The sequence below is a fragment of the Netta rufina genome, assembly GCF_964035555.1.
Source record: "Netta rufina genome assembly, chromosome: 1".
In the NCBI taxonomy this organism is placed as follows: domain Eukaryota; kingdom Metazoa; phylum Chordata; class Aves; order Anseriformes; family Anatidae; genus Netta; species Netta rufina.
In genome coordinates, this window is record NC_140123.1 from 105,531,010 (window position 1) to 105,555,631 (window position 24,622).

Sequence of the window (24,622 nt, forward strand, 5' to 3'; positions counted from 1 at the left end):
AGTGCATACAGATATAGGTTTTGAACACTCAGCTGCTTTCTTCAGTAGAATTATCTCAGGAAATTTCTGAATCTGTTTTGGAAATATTTCCCTGAATCCTTACTGTCATTTTGTGAAAGCAAAATTTCTGATGTAGACAATAATGTTGCCATCAGCTAATACTGATTCAGTGTTTGAATGCCTTGCCATAACTTTTTTTTTTTTTTTTTTTTTTTTTGTGTGTGTGTGTGTGCTGCTTTTGCAACATTGGTACCATGTTACAACAGAAGTCAAGCATCCTAGCTTTCAACTGCAGTTCCTATGAGTATGTTAACTTTGGACATTGTAAAACCTAATGCCAAATTCTCCTTTGTTCCTGAAGAAAGATTAAAAGGGAGAAATGGATGTCCAAGGACAGTGTCTTCTGCAGTTTTGTGATGAAACTTGTCTGGCCTGCATCTGTCTATGTAGCTACACTGTGTGTCCTTGTCCCTTGGCTAAATTATTTTTTTTTTAGAGCACTGTGCTACTTTTTCCCCATACAGTGATATACGAATTAACTCAAGTATCCACAATGTGCTGTGCAATGTAGATGTGCCTGTAATCTAATCTGGAGGCACTGTGTAACAGCTCAAAGTGTGAGAAAAGAACCGAACCACAGATCTCCCACTCTGCCCCACCCGCTGCCGTTTCATCATTTTACCAGGTCAGATAGCTGATTAGAATGACAAGACCAAGGCTGACAGCGTTTGGTGCGAGGTTGCAACTTACAAAGTATAACACTATTACTTTATAATAGTGTTATTGTTACACTTATATGAATGTAAGCTTAGTCTTCAGTGTACTTCCTTCAGCATATTAATTAGAGAACTTCAAATCTAGTCACCATGCATCATGTAGTATTAAGCTTCTGGAAGAGCACAGTATTTTGTGTCTCAATAAGATGAACATTGTTCTAAGGGAAAAGTAAAACAGCATCTTGAAATTAAAGTAGGAAGTACTGATGTGCTTGCAAACATTTCAAAAACCTGCCTTGTAGAGCATTTTAATAACATGGTAATGTTTATGTAAAGTGAGCTTATAGCGTCACACTCGAATCTAATAAAGTGGACATCCATCATGCTGTAATAAAGAGAAGAGCTTCTAATTAAAGCAGGACATCATTTGCAGGATTAAAGTCATTTAGCGTAATTGAAAAGTGTTAATACTCTATTTTATCCTCTTCCATTGGTATCACTTCAAGGGTAAAAACATTTTAAGGTGAAAATGCATCTTGTGTCTTTAATTGAATGTTATTACCTACTGATTGTACCATGTTGAAGCTGTTTAATTACAAACCTGGAAAATTAATTACCATATTGAGAACCAGATCCCTGAGGGTTAGAACGTTCTTTTTTGGCAAATAAATGCAACATAAAAATTGATACCTACATGGTTTATTATCGAACCTTGAAACATAGCTCAATGTGATTCATTATACCCTAATGTTAATCTTAATTGAGCATCAGTGAAGTAACACAGGTTAGTGTTACCATCTCAACACAGAACTTGCTAGAATTTGCAATGAGATGCCCTAGAATAGGTGAGCTTCCACATACTGCATTTCTTCATTAAAATATGGAGGACTGTGTTTTGGCCAAATTAAGCACTATCCATTGAACTTGCTTTAATTTGCACTTTTGCATGACTGGCTACGAGTTGTCACCTGGATTTACAGTCTTACTTCTGCTTTTACTCAAGGAACCGTTTGCAGCACCACTGTTAGTGTTTAAAGTAATGTTATGTAGTCATGTTAGCCCACTCCAATAATTGTAGGGTATTTTTCATTCTGAATCTATTTCTCAACCTTGTTTTTTCTGAGCACTACCAGCTGGAAAGGAGGGGACCTGTTTCCTCCTGCGTAATTTCTTGTGCCAATTTATGCATGAATGTCTGGTCCTTAGTACTTGCTAGCCTTTAACCAGGAGTTTAACATCCACCCGCCAAAGAAATACTCCAAGGCAGGACATCTGTAATCATTGAAGTCTCTGAATTAAATTCATCCTTGAGATAAATCCAGAAAAAAATAATATTACATTGGAGGTGACTTTTGCCCCACTGTTTGCAACCCGACATGCAACCATTGTGCCCAGATGAGTAAACCAGCAGCTTATTAAAACCAGTGAAAATGTAAAAGCATTAAAATAGTGGACTGTATTGTAATGCAGGACAAATTATAGTCCATCATTACCTGGTCCTTGAAAGAAGGAGTAATAATCAGCTCTTACTGAAGTGTAAAATATTGTCTGGAAAAAATATTTAATGCCCTACTCTATGCTTCTAGGTTTATTTTTAGCCCATATAGATTAGCTTAAAATTTAGTAGTGAGCCATTAATTGAAAACACAGCAGAGGTATACAGAGCCACAGTAAAGACTGAAAGCTTATCAGGGTTTGGGGATATTCCTGAGACAAAAATGTGTATTTTTTATACAGGCTTGTTGAGTTGATAATAGAGACAGACCTGATGTGCCTGGAATTTATCCATTCATTACTACTGTTTAATTTGTCTCCTCTGTTCCCCTCTCTGTCTCATTGGGCCATCCTGCTAACCTTTCTGTTCATATTGCCTCTCTTTCTTTTCCTGTTCTTTATTCACATCTAGAGTTGTCTTAGACAGTATAACTTTTTCCTTGAAAACACAGCCCTCACCACTAAAACCTTTTAAGTCATTTTATCTGTATTATTGATTCATTCAGTCCTTCATCATATTCAATGACTGCTACATTAATTTTAGTTATTCTTACTGACATCTCTCTTTTCTCCAGTCCAGCCCAAAGGCAAAAGCAAATCTCCCTGCTCTGTGCTAACTGATGTTTTATGTGTTATAAAATTATTTTTTTCTTTCTTATGATTTCCACGTTAGATTTATACCCTTCCTCTTTACCCTCGAGGCTCCATGTAGCTTTTCTGCTTTCGTATATTTCAGTTATAATTTCCTTTTACTTCTCCTTTAAGCTCTTGTGCTATGCCAGCTTCTCCTACTTTATGACCTGTTTGTATCTTCCTCCTACCTTTACTTCTGTGCTGTACTTACTTTCTCCTTCACCCAGATCATATTCACTGCCAAAAAATAGCCCTATGTTCCCCCAAATCTCCGGAATTCAATTCTTCTATTTTTCTAATATTTACTGTAGTTGTATTCCCGTCTTTGACAGCTAACCAAGTATATTATTAAAATTTTTAATTCAGAATGAAGTTAAATGTTTAACAAATACAGATCAGTCAAAAGTGATTGTTGGAAAATTTCTTGGTGCCTAAATCCCTAGCCAGAACACACCTTTGAATGCTATGAAAGGGCTGTTTCTAATTTAAACTGCAAGTTGCCCAAGGCAGGAAAAAATTGTCTCTGTATGTTCATAAATTCATAACCACACTTTTTATAGAGAGAAATTTTAAGGAAAAATTATCATATCTTTAGCTGAGAGAAAGGTGGCTCTATTATGATTCTATATCTAGAACTGATGTGAGATAAATTGTCTTTGCAGAATCTGCTCTTCCCAAACCAGCCTCTCCAACCCAACAGCAGGTATTCAGTATCACCAACTGGAGACCTCACTATTACCAACATTCAACGGTCTGATGCGGGCTACTACATTTGTCAAGCACTGACGGTTGCTGGAAGCATTTTAGCAAAGGCTCAGCTGGAGGTCACTGATGGTGAGCTATAGAAATTCCTTTTTTTTTTCTGTAAGACTGTATCTTAATGTAATATAAATAAAGGCATGTGAGATCACAAAATTCATACAAATAAGTAGATAAGTTTCTACAAAAAAACAAACAAACAAACAAACAAAAAAACACAACACTGTGAAAAGGGGTCTCTGCACAATTCTCTACAGTGTCAAAAGGGCACTGAAGTCCAGTTTGCCTTTTACATGCTCTTAATAGTACTTAATAGCCCAAACAAAGGACAAAGCAGCTTAGAATACAGTTGGTGAGAAACAAAACTGCTCGGTTCACTAGAGCTAAAGTAGGACTGCAAAAAATGTTGTGAAGAGTGAATAGTTATGTGATTAAAGCAATGGACTGGGGTGCAGAAAAAGAAGTCTCGATTTCCATCTCAGTCCCAGCCTTCAGTATTACCTTAGGCAACTTGTTTGGGAGTGTATCCGTAGCTCAATTTAAATCAACATAGCTGCCTTCAATTGCTGTAGTACTGGTAGTTTAGAACAGCTACAGCATGTAGCCTTTTAGTCCATGTGTGAAAAAGACACCAAGATATTTCCCTACTTCGGAGCTGTGTTCTCAGTATGTTTAGGTGTGAAGAGAGCTGTATAAATACATAAGCAAAGAAGAGTTGGCAGGAAATAAAAAGCACTACATGATCTGACTTGATTCTTTCCTTTTTCAGAATTTTGGGCTTGAATGTTATCATGCCTTGAAGTTTACCGTACCCTCTATACAAATAGCAATCCTTTTCTTATATCAGGAATCCCACCAATACCCCTCTTCATCCTGTTGTGAATAGAAGGCAGTTTGCATTCTTTAACGTTAGTAAAGACAACAAGAGAATTCCTCTTACACTAGGAGATCGTGGCATTCCCCTGCATCATTATTCCTTATCTTAACTGACTCATTAAATATCTCCTGACAGACTTTGATGAATTTTTGCCATTAAAACTGTTGTTATATGCAGAGGTCTACTTTTACGGTCCCCTCAGAGACCTGCCTGCACCATGAAAGTTTGAAAAGATGTCTAATTCTGAATAATCTGGCTTTTCACAAGAGCATATTCATCACAAGTGACAAGCAGAGAGGTTCAGGCACGTTACAGAGGTTTGAGCATTAATTTGATGCCTTTTCTTTGTTTTCCAAAAGCTGTCTATATTTTTATGACAAGGGGAGATAATTTCTGCCTTATCCTTGCATCTTTACAAGCATATTGCTTTTTGGTAAAGCAGTTTCTGGAGACTAAAGGCTAACCTTCGCTCTGCAATCTCTTTAAGTCTTTTCTGTCATGGTCTATGACAAAATGATGCATTTTCATTCAGTTCAAATTTAAATGTAGATTAAAAGGTCGTTTACAATTAATGGAAAGGCAGTATTTTTTAATATCTGTTCGTAGCGCAGCCAGATTCAGTGCCACAACTGTGATTGGAATAAATAGAATACACAAACATTGGCTAAGAGGGCATTGAGCTGTTAATGGTTGCACCTGCTGATGCTGTACTTTTTACTGCAACAGGGGCCGAGAGGATAAAATCAGGTTCAAGGATATCAGTGATGAGAAATTCTTCCTCTTGACAGACAAGTCCCATGGTCCATCTTTATCTGTTTCTTAGGGGGAGGAACAATCCTGATTGACTGCACTGGAATTTTCACTAGTTTATTTAACAAGTCAACAGAAAGCTCATAAAGATGTCCCTGCTAAAATGCAAACTCAACAACAATCAGTCTTGATTAAAGGTGGTGTGCATTCCACATTGCTGAGGAAAAGCATGAGCTGGTGGCTCTGCTGCTGAAGGAATGCAAGGCCTGTGTTCTTCAAACACATTCCAGAACCTACTGTCAGCATGATCATTATGAAATAATAGAAGGTTGCTTTATAGAAATACCATTTCATCCTCAAGTCAAAGGGCAGGTGAGGTCAGGAGAAAAGTGCCAAAACAATGCTGTGGGACTGAAATTGTATAAATAAATGTCCCATTAGATCACAGACATTTTTTAATTGCTTTCAGCTAGGAAGTTAACCATCAGTGTCTAACTAATCTGTTTTAGTTGATGCTGAGCAGAAGTTATGGAAGCTAATGATTTTTATCAGTAGGGAAATCTAATTTCATGGTTTTAAAAATTTGATAAAAGATAAATGCTGTGCATTCTAGCTATATACTTAAGCATTAGTGTCCCAGTTTTTGGCTGGTGATTTCAGTTTTACTTCACAGCCCTGAATTTTTCTGTTTGGTTAATGATTTAATAATAGTGGCGAACCATCTTTTTCATTTTCAACACATTTTTGTTTGATCCAGGGTAATTTAGATCCAATTGAAGTTCCAATACAGAATGAAAACATATGTCATGTGCAGAAAAACAAGTGCTTAATTATACCATATATAGCAGTGTTTCAGTTGTTACAGTTTTGCACTTACACGTCTTTACTGGAAATATTTTTAACTCAAGTGTTCACATGAGAAGAGATTACTAGCTGTGATGAAATGTGCTGAGTTGAGTGATAATTTTGCTGATTATGGACGGTGCTAAGAGCCCTCGGTGTATTTGAAATTCAAATCTTGTGTTTTCTTGAAAGGCTATCACATAATCCACTGTCTAATGCACATCTGGAAAAGCAAAATCATTTACAAAATTGAGACAATCTTAGCAGTCTTTTCAAACTCCAGAAGTGAATATGCAGCTCAGAGTCTTAAAGTGACAGATCATGCAAATAAAACAAATGCTTCCATCTAACCATGTCTGTATACAAGATAAGAGTAATTTACATTTTAAAATTTACTCCATAGATTTATCCATCATACACAGAATATTTTGGATAAGTTCTCAACACTATAGGTGTGTTGAATATTCTGGAGTATGTCTCTCAAATCCCCTTGGAAGAAAGCAGGAATGAGTGATTTAATAACAGTCACAGTTCAGCTATCTGCAAATCTTGCCACCTTCATTCTTATCCCAGATCTAAATACATATAAAATATTTTATAGCAAGCGCGACAGTTTGAAACAGGAGAGATTCAGAACAACTATGAAGCTCTTCTGCAAAAAAGACAGAGGAAGGAATGACCTCTGCTTTTCCACCTTCCAGGAGAGTACACTACTCTACCATACTAGTGTTCATCATAAGAATTTTGTGAGTTGTGTCTCATTTTCCTTGTTAATTTGCCAGGAAGGGTTCTCAAAATGTTGATTTTGGAAGTGCCAAAGTAAAGTTAAGACTTCATTTTGTCATTCTATTTTTTTAATTTCCTGTCGTAATTTGACAAAATTCCACCCAAATTTAAATATGATTTTAGTTCATCCAAATTGCATCAGTATTTTCATACTTTAGTCATATGAAATATTCTGTGGAATATATGTAGAAATTTAATGCTAGGAGAGAACAAAAAAAAAAAAAAAAAAAGAAATGGCATAAAAGAAACTAACAAACACCTCTATCTTTCTGTGGGCATTTTTGTGTTATTGCATTATTCCTCAGAATGCTTATACTATATTTTTAAACCTCTAACTGAGTTTTGTATCCTTACTATAGATGAGACCTATGTAGTAGGAATACAAGCACATATACACACATTTGAGAGAAGATTTACAAGTCAGAGTTGTGAAGACAATATAGTCGTTCACAGATCAGTGGAAACCCTAAGTGTTCATTTAACCTTTAGCCTTAGTGTCATGGAAACCTGTAGTGGTCTTTCACCCATAACAGCCTTGAAAATGAAGATTCCTTCTGGCCAGGAGACTTTCAATTACATTATTGATCAAAGCTATTTAAAGGATTATGAGCTCCTCATTTGGGCTGTAAAAAGAATCTAATTACATGCCAAAGAACAATATCTGTAATGCAGTAGGTTTTGAAAATACCTACATTGCTATACATATGACAGGCAATTAGCTGCAGGAAATAACTACAATGGAATAGTTAGCAAAATAGTTCTTCCCCCCCCCCATTTTTTTTTTGGTAGCTTGAAAACTGGGAGTTGCTTTTCTTTGAATCTAAATGAAAACGCACACAACTGAATTTTCATTTAAATATACTACTAGCATAGCTGCAAAATGAGTCTCAGCATAAGCTGAGATCAATTTTTGTTTCACCAGGTGGCTGAACTATGTAGTCATAAGGAACCTTAATGAGATCAAAAATCTTACATCAAGGTGAAAATATGATTTATTTATTTTTTTAATATAGTATTTCTTGTCCTATCTTCCTGTCTCTGAATTTAGCTGGTGGTATCTTAGAATTTCTAAAATAGATTTCAAGTTCTTTCATTAATAAAAAAATCTTTATTGGTGTTCTATTTTCAGTTTCAGTTTCAATAAATGTGGTAAACTCACCCTCCAAGGTGTTACTAGTACTAATGATTCTATCCTTTGTATATTTTGTTAACAAAATTAAGGTAGTTAGCTTTTTTTTTTTTTCCAACAATTTCAGAAAGGAAAAAAATATTTTTTTTTATTTTTATTTTTTAAATTTAAGTATAAAGTGAACCACCAACATATCACTAATATTTTTTGTTTATTAAATAGCATAATGAATATGCTTTGGAACTGTGGAAGGTTCCAGAGGCTTGCATCTTAAAGAGCTCAAATACAACAGAAACTTACTGCTTCAGAATAGGTTATTTTCATCTCATTGTCAGAGTCAGGTATTGTGTATGAAATATAATGACCCAGATTCTCAGCTGGAATAAAAGATTAAAACTCAGTCAACATCAGTGGAAGCCGTCTAATTTTTACACTGTCTAAGAAGCTAATCCTGTCTATTACAATATTTAATGTCATATGTAGAATTGTTAGGTTGTTCAAAGATTAAAAACAACAGCAGTGTTGCAGGCAAATACATAAAAATGAATTCTTGATTCTGTTATACTGATTTTATGAAGGAGTTATAGCCTTTTTTAATTCAAATATTCCACGTTCATTTTATATAAACACTTTATTTAGGAACAAAGAGTTATATTTTGCTGCCTAACAGATGGCTCTGAGAATAGGTTCAAAAGCAGAATTATTAATGAAAAATTGTTCTTTCAAGAAAAATGAGCATGAGCATTATACCTCATCTTCAAGATATCCCACTGGTCATGGAATGAGGCTTACATGCAGCCATGCACTCGCTCACTGGTTACAGAATCCTTTATGAAGCATTTCAAGCATGCAAATGTAAGTTATTAGGGAAAAAAATAGCAAAGTTCATTGCTTTACAATGTATGAGATGATTTGATAAATAAGTTGTTAAATAGCTTGTTTGAACTTTTCTCCACTAGGCAGTTTTTAGATTGCACTGAGTATTTCTAATCTTGTTTGATATTTTTGCTGAGGAATGCTCTCAAGTTGAACAAGAATGGGGAATACGGTTTGTGCCCATGCTAGAATGGCTATGGTGCTTCACTTTGAACTTTAACAGATTTTCTTTTCTCTTTTATGCCTTAAATCAGGTAAACAATTAAGCAGATTTTGATGTGACATTTAAACACATGCTTTTTTAAAACATTTAAGTGCTGAAGTGCTAACATTAAGTCCTAAATTGGAAGAAATAAGAAATATAACTCTTTTCCTTTCTGAATCAAGGTCTTCATTTACATCTCCTCTCCATCAAATGAATGTGATGATCTTTGCTTACAGAAGTTTATATATATAGGTGTTCTCTCACAGTGGCAAAATAAGTCTTACAAAGATGCTTTTGAAATATACCAGTCAATCAGTAAGGTGTATCTGTATCTGCAAAACTAATGTTTGTAGCCATTTTGAGGCTAACATAACCCAATCTGTTAAAATTGGTAGTGTCAAGCAATGGACTGACTGCAGTGCCCTATTGTCAAAGCCATGAATGTTAATACGTGCGTTGCTGTTTAGTCTTGACAGATAGACCTCCACCCATCATCCTCCAGGGGCCTGTCAATCAGACGCTGGCAGTGGATGGGACAGCTCTGCTGAAGTGCAAGGCTACTGGCGACCCGCTTCCCGTTATCAGCTGGTTAAAAGAAGGCTTCACCTTCCTGGGCAGAGACCCTCGAACGTCCATACAGGATCAGGGGACACTTCAGATTAAAACTCTGCGGGTGAGTGGCAATAACAAAGCAACTACTGCAAATAATATGGAGCTGGTAGTGTGAGCCTCAAGCAGCTCTGCTATCTTGCTGTCTGCTGTGTTCAAAATGAACGTTGTTGTCTCATCTACTGTGAAACTATCATCAGGTCCAAATCCTATTCATTCTTTGACATTATGCTAGTGAAGGGAAAAAAGAGGGACCAAACTAACATCTGATACCACTATTAAAAATCACTTAAAAATGTAAGTGATGTTAAAAATCGTATGTAAGTTGCAATAAAACATGAGTTGCAGGTGGATAGACATGTAATAGACCTGTTTATCTTTTCAGTCAGTTTTAAGGTCAAGCCATTGGTCTGTTGACTGTGTTAAAACTTAGAGCAGTTCATTTTCAACACCTGGTCATTATTTTCTAAGGAGTTTTTGTACTAGCAAGGGATTCTGGATTTCATCAGGGGTTTGGCCATGCTTTTTTTCCATCAGTGAGTCTTGGCAGTCTTGAGCTGGGCTGATTTATTCCAATGTTACGCTTGCTGCAGATGTTTCGTAAAGCTGCGGATAAGAGCAGACAACTTATACTGTAACATACATGCACTTATATTCAGAGGGATTTCTGTTCAAAATGAAATGCCTATCATAATATTTGCATTCTGACACATAAGATATAATACAGTATCTTAAAGGTACAAAGAAATTTTGCAATATTCCAGATTGTATAATGCCAGACTTAGTTGGTAAGTGCTCTATCACTAATCTTTGCATGTGTTTTTTTTTTTTTTTGATTTGTTTTTTAACTTTAGATAAAAATGCATATTTGTTTTTTTGTATTTGAACAAGTATGTGTATAGAAAAATACTAAGGTAAACGTAATTATTTGTTAAGAACTTACAGACAATTTCAGCAGTCCTTTAATTTAATCAGCAGTAATTCCTGCACAAAGCTTTTTCATCCAAAAAATAAATAAATAAATAAATAAATGTCAAGAAACATAGCTATTGGGGGCAAGATATAAACAGCAGTTTTGTTTTATGGTACCATCTCATCAGTGATTGTAGATGGATTGCTAATTTCCTTGGAACAAAATGGAATTTATTAAAAATTTTATGCTACCTTTCCTTGAGTAAACAATTTATCCTTCCTCCCTGGGCTGAAGGCAGGTTTAGGCCATGAAGGTTAATGCATTTTTCCTGTACGACTGGATTAAGGAGTGCACTTGAATACTCAAGATTCCCCAGTAGTATTAGAAAGCAGCAATTAAAGGTGGAAGCTTAGTGATTTCAAACAAAATTTGAGGCATCGATGATGGGCTGCTGTGGAACATCCATGAGGCAGAAGCTCCTGGGATACTTGTCTGCATGCAGCTATGCAAACATCGAAATAGGCTCTGAATTGTGCCAGCGCATTCATCTTGCTGGTAGATGCACAAGGTCTGTAAATGAAACAAAAAAAAAATGCTTACAAGGGGAGTGGAAAATAATATTAGTAGAGAGTGTGGTTTTGAAAGACATTATGCTTTTATTGATCCTTAAGTGGCTAATTCACTAGTAACTGGTTTTCCTTAAAGGCTCGGAAGGACATTTCTTACAAACCCCTTAATTGCAGTAATGTTTACTGCTCAAGTCAGACTTACCAGCAAAAACCACACATCACCTTAAAAAAAAAAAAAAGATTTTCTCTTGTAGGTTGAAATTTTAATGTATTAATTGTGTTTAACTTCACTCTCAGAGTCACTTCCCAGCAGGAACTGACAACACTTCCTAAGCAAAATAATAATAAATAAATAAATAAATAAAAATCCCACGAAATATGCCCAAGTATACTTATATATGTATGCAAAACAAATGAGTATCACCTCCATGTCCTAGTCCTCAGCCTTCTTCTCCCCTTACAATTAATAATCATTATTGCAATCATAAAAGATATCAAGACATAGGTAAAGATGAGCCACTACCATTTAAGCCTTTGAGACCATCCTCTTCTGCTGTGTAATTAATCTCTCTTTCTGTGTGTAAATCACGAGTCTGCAGCAACCACAGTGACCCATGGGCCACAGACATAAATATGAACATAGAGATTTTTCTGATGAGCTAGTGTTCCAGGTTGCCCTGGAAGACAACTGAAAACACACAATATGTCACACACTCAGTAGTACCCTTTTAGACAGGTCGACAGTGGAGCATCTTCCTTCTGCTTTGTAGAAGTGTACCATGCCAGATGTAGCCATCTGCATAAGAAAACTGTTTATTATACAGAATAGCAATGATTTTCCATTGACCTTCCCTGTTGTTGTTTTTTTTTTTTTCTCCCTCATAACATAAAAAGTATAAATAATTGAATTATCAATACACTATGTCTGTGTCTAATCCATCCACAGTCTGGAAGTTAGATAATTTACCATAACTTGCAGAGGCAGCATATCTCCGGCTTGCTTTATATGTCAAGTTTGCCTTCTGCAAGTTACTCTGTTGTGTATACCACATACTTCATTGGGTTTGCCATACGCCATCTGTCACAGTGGTACACAAATGAAGTTAAGAACCACAGCACTGAGAAATATTCTCCATCATCACATAATGAAAAATTATAGATTTAATAAAAGCTTGGAAGGAGCAAGATAAAATACAATACTTCAGAATGCTGTAAGACTCTCTCCTTTGGAAAAGCTCTCTTTTCAAGAGTCTTTCTCATTTTGTTAGCAATGCCTGTATATTTGGGGTCCATGAGCCATTGTCAGAGGGGTTAAATTATTCCTTGTTTTTCATGGTAAAAGCGTCCCCTACAATACAAGTTATGCTCATTTAGATAATTAAATTGGTATTACCCAGTTGCTTCCTGCCCCTAAGAATGGTACACTGCAAATCCAGTCTGTCAGAAGAAATCACCAACAGAATTCTAACATGAAAAAGTTAAAGATCAGTTAAATTACATATCAACAAATAATCTGAAGAGCATCACTCTTATTTACCTTTACATTCTTTTTGAAGGGTTGGGTATAAGTACATTTGTCATAGTTCCAATCTGCATTTAGCAGACCACCCATTACAATTCCTTAAAGTCCAATAAAGCTTCTTGGATGCTGTCCTACTTCCGTCAAGTCATCTGGTGGTGAATATAATTCTTCTCCATTATCACTAGAGTCAGCATTCTCCCTCTTCTGCTTTTATCTTGACATTACCACACTTTTATACATAGTGGTAGGACAGCTCTTCTGTATATTCTGTGCTTTGTAAAGTTGTGGTCTTCCATCCATCTCTGTTGTTTTCTCTAATTCCTGTCACAGAAATCTGTATTTTAAATCTTGGTAAGGAATAGCAAAATACTTGGCAAATTTTTCAATAGAACAACGAGATCAATATTGACAATATAATTTAAAAGCTGTTCCCAAATTGAATTTGGAATATATGAACTGACAAAGGAATCACAATAATTTTGTACAAATCCAGAGTCTTTTGCTGCCAAACTTTAGTTCTCTAAAATTAAGCCACCATTAAATAATTATTTGAAAATGTCCTCTAGCCTGTTGTAAAATATAGGCTAAGTCATTCTTACCAAGAAGCACTTAGAAAAATAAAATTTGAGTAAACTCTGTCATCTGATTCCAAAAAACTAAAACTGCCCTTAAATGTTCTTTATGTCTAGCTGTCTGATACTGGAACTTACACTTGCGTTGCTACAAGTTCAAGTGGGGAGACATCATGGAGTGCTGTGCTGGAGGTGACAGGTAAGACATGTCCAGGGGCCATTTTTCAGATGTCACAAAATGAAAACATAGACTATGTCAGAGCAATCTGAGTCAAATACTCAATTCTAGAAATTCTGGGTTTGAGATAGAAAAGGTTTTAAGTAGGAAGGCTGGCTTTCTTCACATGCCTTAGATTTCATTGTGATTATCTCTGAACACCCATTGACATTGCAATAATTTGTCTCCAGTGACAGTGGTATGTTATAGTTCTTCCAAACAGGTGCATTAGTAAACTCTGGATTCACCCTGTGATTGGCTTGAGCAAGAAGACTAATGCCTACACAGAGTGCACCCTGTGAGCACCAGAATTGATCTGGACATAGGAACATTCACAGTCTTTCTAGTAGAGGACGTTTTGGTATTTTATGTAAATTTTAGCAAATATGTTTTTTTATTTTTTATTTTTTTATTCTCTCTCTATATATATATCTAGTTATATATATATCATTTATGTATATATATATAAAAACTTTTGAGTTTTGTGGCTTTTCTGTCCTTTAGTGAGTACCAGAAGTATGACAGTTCTTCATCCTTAAATACATGTATATCTGATAATGCAATTATTGACTTAGTTCTTTGCAAATTAAGAATATTGTTTATGCTGATTTTGCAGGTATTTGGCATGTTTTTTCTTTCTAACCTTCTACTTTGGTCAGATTTATACAGTAGAGGATAAAAAGTAAATGTTTTGCATTTTCCCCTTACAGAGTCAGGTGGAGCAACAGTCAGTAAAAATTACGACATAAACGACCTCCCTGGGCCACCATCCAAACCTCAAGTCACTGATGTCACTAAGAACAGTGTCACCCTGTCCTGGCAACCAGGGACCCCTGGAAGCCTACCAGCTACTGCATATATCATTGAGGCTTTTAGGTATGTGAATTATTCTACTTTTAGTCTCTTTCCTTTATAATTTTGCTTAAATCCTAGTACCAGCTGTTCTGCTGGTACTGTGGTGTTCTTTTGGACTCTACATGTATTATTAAAAGTTTATTAAAAGACTTAACTCCTGTGGAAGGCATTGATTCTTATTCTATAAGGCATTTTCATTTGTTTGTTTGTTTGAAGTTATCACATTTATTTAAAGTGATTAAGTAGAGAACCATCTATCTTTTTCCTAAGGTCAACAGACATATAATGAGACAATGTCCACTCTTTATTTTTTTACTGTTCCCTTAATTCCCTTTCAAGTGAGAGTCCACCATGGGAATGCTGCAGTTGAAGCCATTTGGGCCAGTAGCATTGCCTCAACCGTCAGAGTGCAAATAAACTGAAAATAAGTGGACAATCTTTAAATCGCTCTGTGTACTTGAATTCTTGTTCTTGTTAAAGCAGGACATATTAAATAGTTAAAGCACTTTAAATTTCTATGCTTAACTGTTTTAGATGGAACAAAACTATTAACTGAAAAGGCTGGTGTTGATAATTTATGATTTCATCCTGCAGCCTAAGGTTGAAGAGGATCCAGCTGCTCTGTTCCACACAGCAGCACTTAATGTGTGGTAGGAAAGAACTTCCAGGCTCCAATTCAGCTAGTTTGTTTAAGCATTGGCTGTACCTCTCATATGCATAACAATAATAATATACTCTTCTGCATGTTAATGGGCACATTCTTACATGTTTTTCTGAATCAAGATCTTCAGCAAATAACAAATAGTATCGTTTATCTTTTAATTAAAATTCGAACAAGAATTTGTCAAAATAATATGCTTGCTTATTTTAAAAGTTACAGTGATAGTGCTTCTGTGTATGTTAATATGCAAAGAACATCATTACGATGCATGCAGATCACTGATTTTGTTTTAGAACTTGTGCAGAACTTTTACATTACATGAATGAAACAATAGAAACATGAAACTAGCAGCTTCCCGTTTTCTTTTTCCTTTAATATGCTTAAAGATTTTTTGTCAATGCTATATAAGAAAGCACAATAAAATCAAATTTTGTCTTTAAACTTTTGTGATATTTCACCCTAGATAAGCTTTAATGGCATCCCATAAATAACGTTAACAGAAGCCAGGCATTTTTATTAAAAGCTGTTTTAACAATTATGTTTGAAATCTCTTCACACAGTGCATTATAAGCTAATTATAATATTGTCCAATTGAAAATATAATGACAGAAAAAGTATTCATATAAATTCCTTCATTTACAAGGATATTTTTAGAAGATTTTTTGTTAACTTTACATATGAATTTAGTTCAAGGAGAATATTTCTCTTCTAATGACAACTATTGACATATTTTACTTCGCAATATAGAAATTTATTCTTGTAATAGGTTTTTCTTTTCCAAGGTTTATGTTCGAGTGGTCTATTTATCATTCTAATTTACAGCATTCCACACTTTCCTTTTGCAGACATCTGTTAGACAGATAGGAAAACCTTTTGCTTTTGCTTCTGTTGAAAGAAGTATCTTTGAAAGCTCTGTTATTTTTTTAACTTGTCTTGATGAGTTAACTGGAACTACAAAGTCTTTTTTAGTTTTACCTTGCTCTTACTACTTTTTTCTGTAGACTTGATACAGGTTTACAAAAGTAGTCCTTTTTCACTTCCTTTTTTTTTTTTTTTTTTTTCTCTTGCATTACTCTATAATCTTCAACGGCTTTCTCATTGCAGCCAGTCTGTGAGCAATAGCTGGCAAACAGTGGCTAACCATGTGAAGACCACTCTCTACACCGTGAGAGGACTGCGCCCCAATACAATCTACCTGTTTATGGTGAGAGCTATCAATTCACAAGGTCTGAGTGATCCCAGCCCAATGTCAGATCCTGTCCGAACACAAGGTAATAGCAATTATTAAAGCTTATATGCTTGAGTTAAAATAGAAAGGAACTGAGAGTTGACCAATAGATTTGGACATTTTGTGTTAGCATTCTGACTGAAGGAATCAGGAATCCAGCTTAGCCAATATAGTCCAATGACTTCTGTATCAGTCTTGAGCTCAGGAGAGATAGGTTAACTCCTCAGTGCCTTGGTACATTTTTAGTTTTGTTGTGGTTTAACCGGGCAGGCAGCTAATCACTACACATAGTTTCATTCACTCTCCTCACCCCAGAGTGGGATAGGGAAGAGAATATTTTTTGTGGGGAAAAAAAAAAAAAGTAAAAACATAGGCTGAGATAAAGACATAATAGCATAATAGGACAAATGTGCGTAATAGGACAGAAAAGGAAGGAAAAATAATAATAATAATAATAATAATAATAATAATAATAATAAAAGAATACACAGAACAAGTGATGCATAATGCAATTGCTTACTGCCCACTGACTGATGCCCAGCCAAGCAGTGACCTTCCCAACCCACCTGGCCAATTCTATTTATTGTACAGCATGGTGCCATATGGTATGGGATGTCCCTTTGGCCAGCTTGGGTCAGCTGTCCTGGTTCTGTCCCCTCACAGCTTTTTGTGCAGCCCCAGCCTTCTTGCTATCAGGATAGCAAGAGAAGCTGAAAAGTCCTTGAATTGGTGTAAGCACTGCTCTGCAACAACTAAACCACCAGCGTGTTATCAGCATTATTCTCATCCTAAAACCAAAACACAGCACCATGCCAGTTATTAGGAAGAAAATTAATTCTGTCCCAGCGGAAACCAGGACAAGTTTGCAGGTCACAGACGACTGGTGTGCTCCTTGATGCACTGTTTCCATTAAAAGCCAAGTGAACTAACCATCCCTCCCTTTTCTGATGTGTTACGAATAACATGTTCTCTTCTGTTATATCCTCTGTCTTTAGTTCTTCTCCATCATCAAGTAGAGATATACTATCATAACAAGTGCTTAAACAGACAGACAGACATCATGTTTAACGTTAGTTTTAATCACAAGAATTGCACAAAATATCCATAGTGTATCAATTAATCTGGTCCAACATTTGTGCAGCTGATTCATGTAAACTAAGGGGTCTGCATGATAAAAATACTTTAAAGTTATTCAGAGAAAAGTATAGATCTTCTGTTTATAAATCTACATTTCTGAATTCTTTAAATTCATAGTTCACTGAATAAACCAAGTTTCGGTTTATAAATAATAAACCAAAAGAGAAAGCTGAAGGGAAATCCCTTATTTGTTGGATGATGATATAATTGATAGCTGTGATCCTCCATTGCATGTGTGCAGAGGGTCTGATGACTGTAAATTTTATTCACATTACAGCCAGCTCTAACCAAGTGTAACTGTCATGAACAAATTTCTCTTCACAGCATGTTTTTTTTTTGGCTTTGACAACATATTGCTTGAATACTTCATTCAAGAGTGTAGTTCTGCATTAAGCAGGTTGGAGTACAGGAATTAATCATTTTTTGAAATTGTAATTTTTTCAAGTCCAAAGTAATAGCTCCTCTCACAGTTAATTTACAATGAGATGATCTTTCCATGTTTATGGAAGTTAGAAAAGTATGTGTAGAGAGCCTGTGAATCCTGTGTCAGCCTTCAGCATGTGTAATTGGAATTGTGTCCTTTGTTGGTCCTAGGTGGAAAAAGATAAACAAGTAGGGTGGTATTTCTCACACATCCAGCTTCTCTCATCTAGTCTGTTCCTGAATAAATCTGTCCTTACTAGTTACATCCTTTAAATAATAATAACTGCTGTAAAAGGAACAGAGAGCTGCTTTCTGAGAAGCTGAAGGAGTGAGTTGGAAGGGCTTCTATGGCATGACTATCCATGGAGTATCACAAGTTTTCTTCTTTCTTACTCTCCTGTTATGATGAGGTGACTCACACTTTTCATTGCACCAGTCTTTAGTCTGCATAACTTATCACCTAGTTTAAAAAAAAAAAAAAAAAAAAAAAAAACACAAACAACTTTGGCATTTCAGTGTCAAGTGTAGACTTTTATCTGACATACTGACAAGCAATCTGATTTCAGCAAAAACATGTCTTTTAATTAGCTACAGCATGTGTTGCAGCTTCCATTTCCAGAACCTGTTTAGCAGTCAAGCACACTGAACCATGTACAGGATTTATAGCTTCTTTGGTAACCTCCAGTTTAATAGAATTAAATCATAAAATCAATTGAAAATTAACATAATGTTTTGATGTGATTTCTAATTATGCCTGAATTCAATTCAGGCTGACAGAGGAAGCTGACACACAGTAGAAAGCGTGTTCACAGTGGCCATTGAGGAAGAAAAAAAACAGATATAGCAATTCTATGTAATATTAATTTTCAACAGGTTCCTGTGGTAGCTTTAATATAAGCATTTGATTTCCTGGTATTATGCGTAGCAAATACAAGTAATAGGAGCTTGTGGATATTTTTACTAGTGGACTACAAGTAGACAATCAGTCACTTTCAAAAGGCTTACCTTAAATTACTTGTATCTTATAAGTATAGAGAAGTCAGTAATTACTCTGAGAAAATTTTTGAATTATTTTGTTTGTTTTTTCTTCACGTGTATGTGAGGTTGATCCAAAAAGAAGCAAAATGGTTTTGGCTAATGAATCTCATGAGAAAACTAAGCAGAATTCATAGATGGCTAAGCAGGCCTAGCCATGATCAGGTCTTTTTGAATATGATCTGTGCACGTGTTTCAAATTTGCCTTTTCTGGAAAAGTACAGATAATTTGAAGCATAAATAATCAGTATACATATATCTAACAGGCATGTCTATCTACAAATAAAAATTAACATAGCTAATAAGGTCATCTGTAACTGTTGACCAAGAACATCATTTTAAGGTCTTTGAAGGATCCATTAAATGTATCTGAAACTTCACTAGCTTCTAGAAAGCACCTTCATTTCTGTCTAAGGAAGAGGAAAGGCACATGTTACCGTATTGTATTGTAAGTGATAGCTGTAGCTCAACATTCTCCTTTTGGTGCAATACAACAGAAAATGGTGATTTCTAGGAACTATCAAGAAAAATACATGCGGCATAAATTCACATTGCACATTTCCTACTCCCCTTTCTGACACATACTTTATATTTGCTGCTCCTAGTTAGGAAAGGTAGTACAGCTTCCTTCATATTATCACAATGCACTAACTTAAATGCAGTCTTTAAAAACTAGGCACTAGAGCCAAATGTGGTGCTTGGAGATGGTTTTCATGATGGTTTTCCATGGACCTGTACTAAATGATCAAATCCCTTCTTGTTTTGACTAGAAGAAGTAATTTTCCTCCCACTTTGAAAGAGTCTTTGGCATAATTTTGAAAAGATTTTTTTTTAATGCCTTTTATAAGATCAAAATCAGATTGGCTTTTTATTTATCATTGTACTCATATTTGCACTAAATTTCATTATCTATTATTTGTGAAGGGAAATTTCATTTTGCAGAAGAAAATACTATTTTTAGTGCTTGCTTTCTTGTGTGCATAGTATATAGGGATGGGACGTTTTGTGAAAATTTGGAAACATATAATGACTTAATGTCATGTATGCTCTAAGGAAAAAAAAAAAACAACTCTTAATATTCTTCAATTACACTAACCAGTTTGGCTGCAGACATCTGTGCAACATTACTGTTATCTGAACATTTTAGAAGTAGTGAATATCGCATCTCTCTAATCACTTAGCAAATCTGAGAAAACTGCCATCAAGTCTGAATACTCATTTAAGTATCTTTTTATTCCATGATTACCTAAGCAGCTACTTGGTATGTAGCATTTACTTGATACATTTTGGAGTCTGTATTTAAACCTTAGAATTGTATTGTTTTAAAGATACATACTATATGAGAGTGTTTAAGTCAGGTCATTAAGCTAATTAGGTCATTCTAATAAATGCCCTATATGTTCTCTCATTAAAATAACACTTTCATGTGTGTTCTTGGCCTGGCAGATATCAGCCCACCAGCACAAGGTGTGGATCACAGGCAAGTTCAGAAAGAACTGGGAGACGTCATTGTACGACTACATAACCCTGTTGTGCTGACACCCACGACAGTTCAAGTCACCTGGACAGTAAGGCTTCTGTTATAACTACCTTACGTTACTTTAATTTTGCCTATTTGTCCTTACAGTGCTTTTTTTTTTTTTTTTTCCCACTACCATGAAAAACACAAAACACGTCTTTACTCTAGCATGAGTGCTCTGCTAGACTAACATCATCCAGGCATAGATGTGTTAACGATATGGTCTTAAAGGGAGCTAGGTTTCTGGCTAGAAAAATACTATAAAAAATGGATATGCTTAACAACATAATCCAAAGGGTAATTGATCTGTGCACATCAAAAATAAAGTTAAATATCAACATTAAATCGTTGCATAAAAAGCACTCTCCACTTCAAAGCATAGAACCTCTGACAACATCCTATTATTTGGTAACTCTAAAATGCAAAAACAGCTTCCTATAGGGCATTTGTAGAAAAGTCAGCAGCATGTAATGCTGATGCCTGATCCACTGGTAGTGTCTGGTATTCTAGCATATGCCTTACCACAAGTCAGTGGATATTCTTTCATTATAGAAGACCAGAATCTTTTTGGCAGTACTTAATGTTTCTATTTGAGGGGCTAAAGTACTATGTAGAACTTCTAAGAAGTTAAGATATAAGTATTTGGCTTTCAAAATGCTATGTTTCTCTTCCAGAGGCTTGAAGGAAATGATCTGTTACCATATAAGGAGGTTGTCCCTAGGCATTCCACACCACAAATGAGTGCTTTGCTCTTGGGGCATCTGCTCTGGAGGAAGTAGGGTCATACGTGGAAGATAGAGACAAATAGTATTGCACTGCGTATCACCAAAACAATTGTATTAGGTAGAATGAATTCTGCAAAAGAGATATTCATGATACTCAGGGCTTTTCTACTGCATGTAATGTTGCTTAGAGGTTAATGTGTACAGGGGATTATACAATAGGAGATAAGTGTGGCAATAGATTGTGTATTATAGGGATTACTGTTGTTTTTGCACAACTCAGTCATATTTATCAGGGCTTATGCACCATCCTTGTTCTGACATATTTCAATGGTAAGGGGGCCAGATTAGAATAAATAAATAATTCTTGTCTTCCTTAGAAGATTATTTAGAAAATCTGTTACTGCCTCTTGCCATCGATGATGTCAACACTCAGATTGCCTTTCTAAAATGTTGTCTGTTTCAGCTAAATAACTCCAGGCTAGACAGACTTTCATGTTCAGGTGCCTTTGTAGCAAACCTTTTTTTGCCCAAGCAGATGGGTCAGTAGTTAAGAACGTTGAACATTAGCAGCCAGTAAATGTAAACCTGGATCATGTCTGTGTGGTGCTCTTTCAAGTACTTTACTGGGTGTTAGAGCTATCAGAAACACAATTTCATAGGCTTGCCACTGTTTATAAACAGAATTCAGTTTTATGCAGTGTGACCTCTTTCATTATATTATAATGAAGGCTGTGAAAAGTCTCTTGGTGCTCCTACTGAACTACTAATGAGTAAAGAAAACATGGTAAGTTAAAGGTAAATCATTATGAATGTTATGGGTATCAGCTTATCTGAAAAATTCCTTAAAGCAATGACCCTGTGCCACCTGACAAGTGTACAGGTCTCTGCAAAGATGTTTTAAAAGTGAGGAGAAGAAAAACACCAAAATAAATAAATAAATAAATAAATAAATCTCTGGAACAGCTAATTAGAAACTTTCCGGCAACCAGAACAAAACCAACTAGTTAACCATAAGAAAACAGCCACTCTGTCCAAAGAATAAAGTCCACACTATTAATTTAAAATGATTAAATAGTGTAGCTAACATACAGAAGGACAGAAGTATCATGAGAATCATAAGACACTTTGTGCTGACCTTCTGCAATTCGAAGAGTGAATGCCAAGGAACTTCCTTTATTACTGAGTTTCTGGTGTCCTGATTCCCAGCAAAGTAACACCAATTTCTCTCTTCTTTCTGAGTTGTTTTTTTTTTTTGTGTTCCCTTTTTTTATCTATTATTTGAGTTTAAAATTTCAGAAATAGTTCTCTGCTTCTGTGTTGCAGTCTTAAAATATTTTGAAATAAAATGCATATACATATGCACACATATTTTGTCTATTTTAAAAGAAGGTCACGTTTAAAAAGTCAGTGTTAAAAAGGAGTGTCAGAAGTTAGATTGTCACTGTTGCATACATTTATCTCTCGTGTGCATAAGTATTAAAGTACAGCTGTAATTATCTGGTCACATACAGTATCTATTCTTCATGGAGCTATTCAACATTTCTTTTTATCTTCTTTATTCAGTATGTGCTGCCAGGTCTTATTAAATTCATACCACTGAAAACTGGCATTGAATAAAAAATTATTAGTTTGTCTCACATGCTTATCTGTCATGCTTTCAACTGCAATATTTGGGTGTTTCACATATAATACTGAATTTATCATCACAATGATAAAGGTGTCATTATCCTAACCTTACACATAGAAAGGTGAGGTGCAGAGATATTTATTCCATGTCAGATATGCCCACTGTTACCAAAGGCCTAATTTTAAATCTTTGGCCTGATTTATTTTTATTTCTATCAAATACTTTTAGCATTGCCCCAGCATATTGCATACTCAAAGCACTTTCTTTAGCTAACCTCAACACTCTGCACCCAATGCTGCTCTCCTCAGTTTTCTCACACTGGGAATTAAGCTAAGAGTTTAATTAGTCACCAAATGTGAGAAATTTCCTAGCATTATGGAAGAGCCCTGTGGCGTAATCAAGAATAAAATTCTTCAATGTGGCAAAATAATTGTTGCTTTGAAATCCCAATGCCTCAGGAATTTTGAGGCTACGAGGCAGAAGGATAAAGTATGTGCCTTTGTCTTTCAATTTGACATTGATTTTAAATGAATGTGCTTCACTGGAAGTTTTAGTCAGGTTCTTTGTGTAGTCTTCCAGTGTATCATCACCCTTTGTCTTGTTTCTGTATGGACATCCATGCTAGTGCTGTTTGAATTTCCAGAGATTACTGTGTGGTTAAACCCAGTAGGTATCACAGCTCCACCATGCTGCTCTCTCACTTCCTCTCATCAACAGAAGAGAGGCAGAAAATATGAAGGAATTAAAAAAAAAAAAAAAAAAAAAAAAAAAAGCTCATGGGTTGAGATAAGGGCAGGGATCCTTTTGGAACCAGCTGGAACTGTCTCTTACCTGACATGCAGCAGCTCCTGGATTCTGCTCACAGAGGCCACCCCTGCAGACCCCAGCTACCAAAACCTTGCCCTGTAAACCCAATACAGTCAACCTGTACTAGTGAGTTCAACACAGTATGCCAGGTGTTCTGCATGGATGGAGAATTGCCATGGGTATTGGAGCACAGTGGGAGCACAGTTTAGGATATATTGGAGGAGAAACTTACATACCAAAGAGCATATTGTAAAGTGTCTTTAGGGTGCAGATTATCAGGTTTGCCTGAAAGCTGCCTATATTTGCAGCATAAGCTGCACTATGATTTTTTTTTTTTTTTTTTTTTTTTACCATTTTTAAACAATCAAATAGCCTAACAGAGTGATCTAATAGTCACTGAATGGGTCTCGTGTTCAGATGTGATATGTACAGGTTTGAACTTCCAGGGGAAAAGAGTTCCAACTTCTGCAGGAATGAGCTGTCATCAGTTTTATAGATACATCCCACACTCTGTATTCATCAAAAGAGAGGGAGAGGGATCAATTATTCCTGTAAGTTGCCTTAGAGCATTGGGTCAGCACTGAACAGAACCTACCTAGTAACTGCTCCCTTCTACCTTCTAAAGGAGCATTTGCATTTTCTGACATCTGTCTTCTGAGGTAGAAAATGTATCTTTAGATCAGCGACTGTTACAGCTCTTTTGAGGTGATATCACCAGGGCTTGTGCAAATCCTAGAGCTGGATAAATTTAGCAAGATTAGAAGTAGTCTGCAATATCAGTACTCAGCAGAAAAAAGTTACAAAAAATAAATAAAAGCAAAATAAAAAAAATAAAGGAGAGAAAGGAGAATAAATAGACATTATTACATTCTTTCATCAAATCATAGTGTGTTTTTCTGCAACTGTGGTGTGAATGTGTACCAAACCTACAGAATTAACTGATGCTTCACACAACTGAATACAGTTCTTTAATGCTAAGCGTGGTTTTAGTGGTCTGCTGTTGGACTGACATGTAACTACCACATAACTGAGGAAATGGTGAAGTCACAAGCTTTTATATTATGTATAAGATTGTGTGTATATGTAGACAAGCATATATGTATACATACACTTATGTAAGCATACACATGCAAAC

At 35.6% G+C, this 24,622-nt stretch overlaps 1 protein-coding gene across 1 annotated transcript in view; it reads left to right on the plus strand.

Annotated features, from left to right (window-relative positions):
- Positions 1 to 24,622, plus strand: part of ROBO2 (roundabout guidance receptor 2) — a gene marked incomplete at both ends in the record, with an annotated part of 468,927 nt that overhangs the window by 367,463 nt on the left and 76,842 nt on the right. Inside the window, 6 exons of the mRNA XM_084291813.1 lie at positions 3,506 to 3,677; positions 9,536 to 9,741; positions 13,371 to 13,452; positions 14,181 to 14,346; positions 16,091 to 16,257; positions 20,256 to 20,377. Of these exons, the coding sequence (XP_084147939.1) occupies positions 3,506 to 3,677; positions 9,536 to 9,741; positions 13,371 to 13,452; positions 14,181 to 14,346; positions 16,091 to 16,257; positions 20,256 to 20,377 (915 nt within the window). The remainder of the gene's footprint in view (positions 1 to 3,505; positions 3,678 to 9,535; positions 9,742 to 13,370; positions 13,453 to 14,180; positions 14,347 to 16,090; positions 16,258 to 20,255; positions 20,378 to 24,622) is intronic.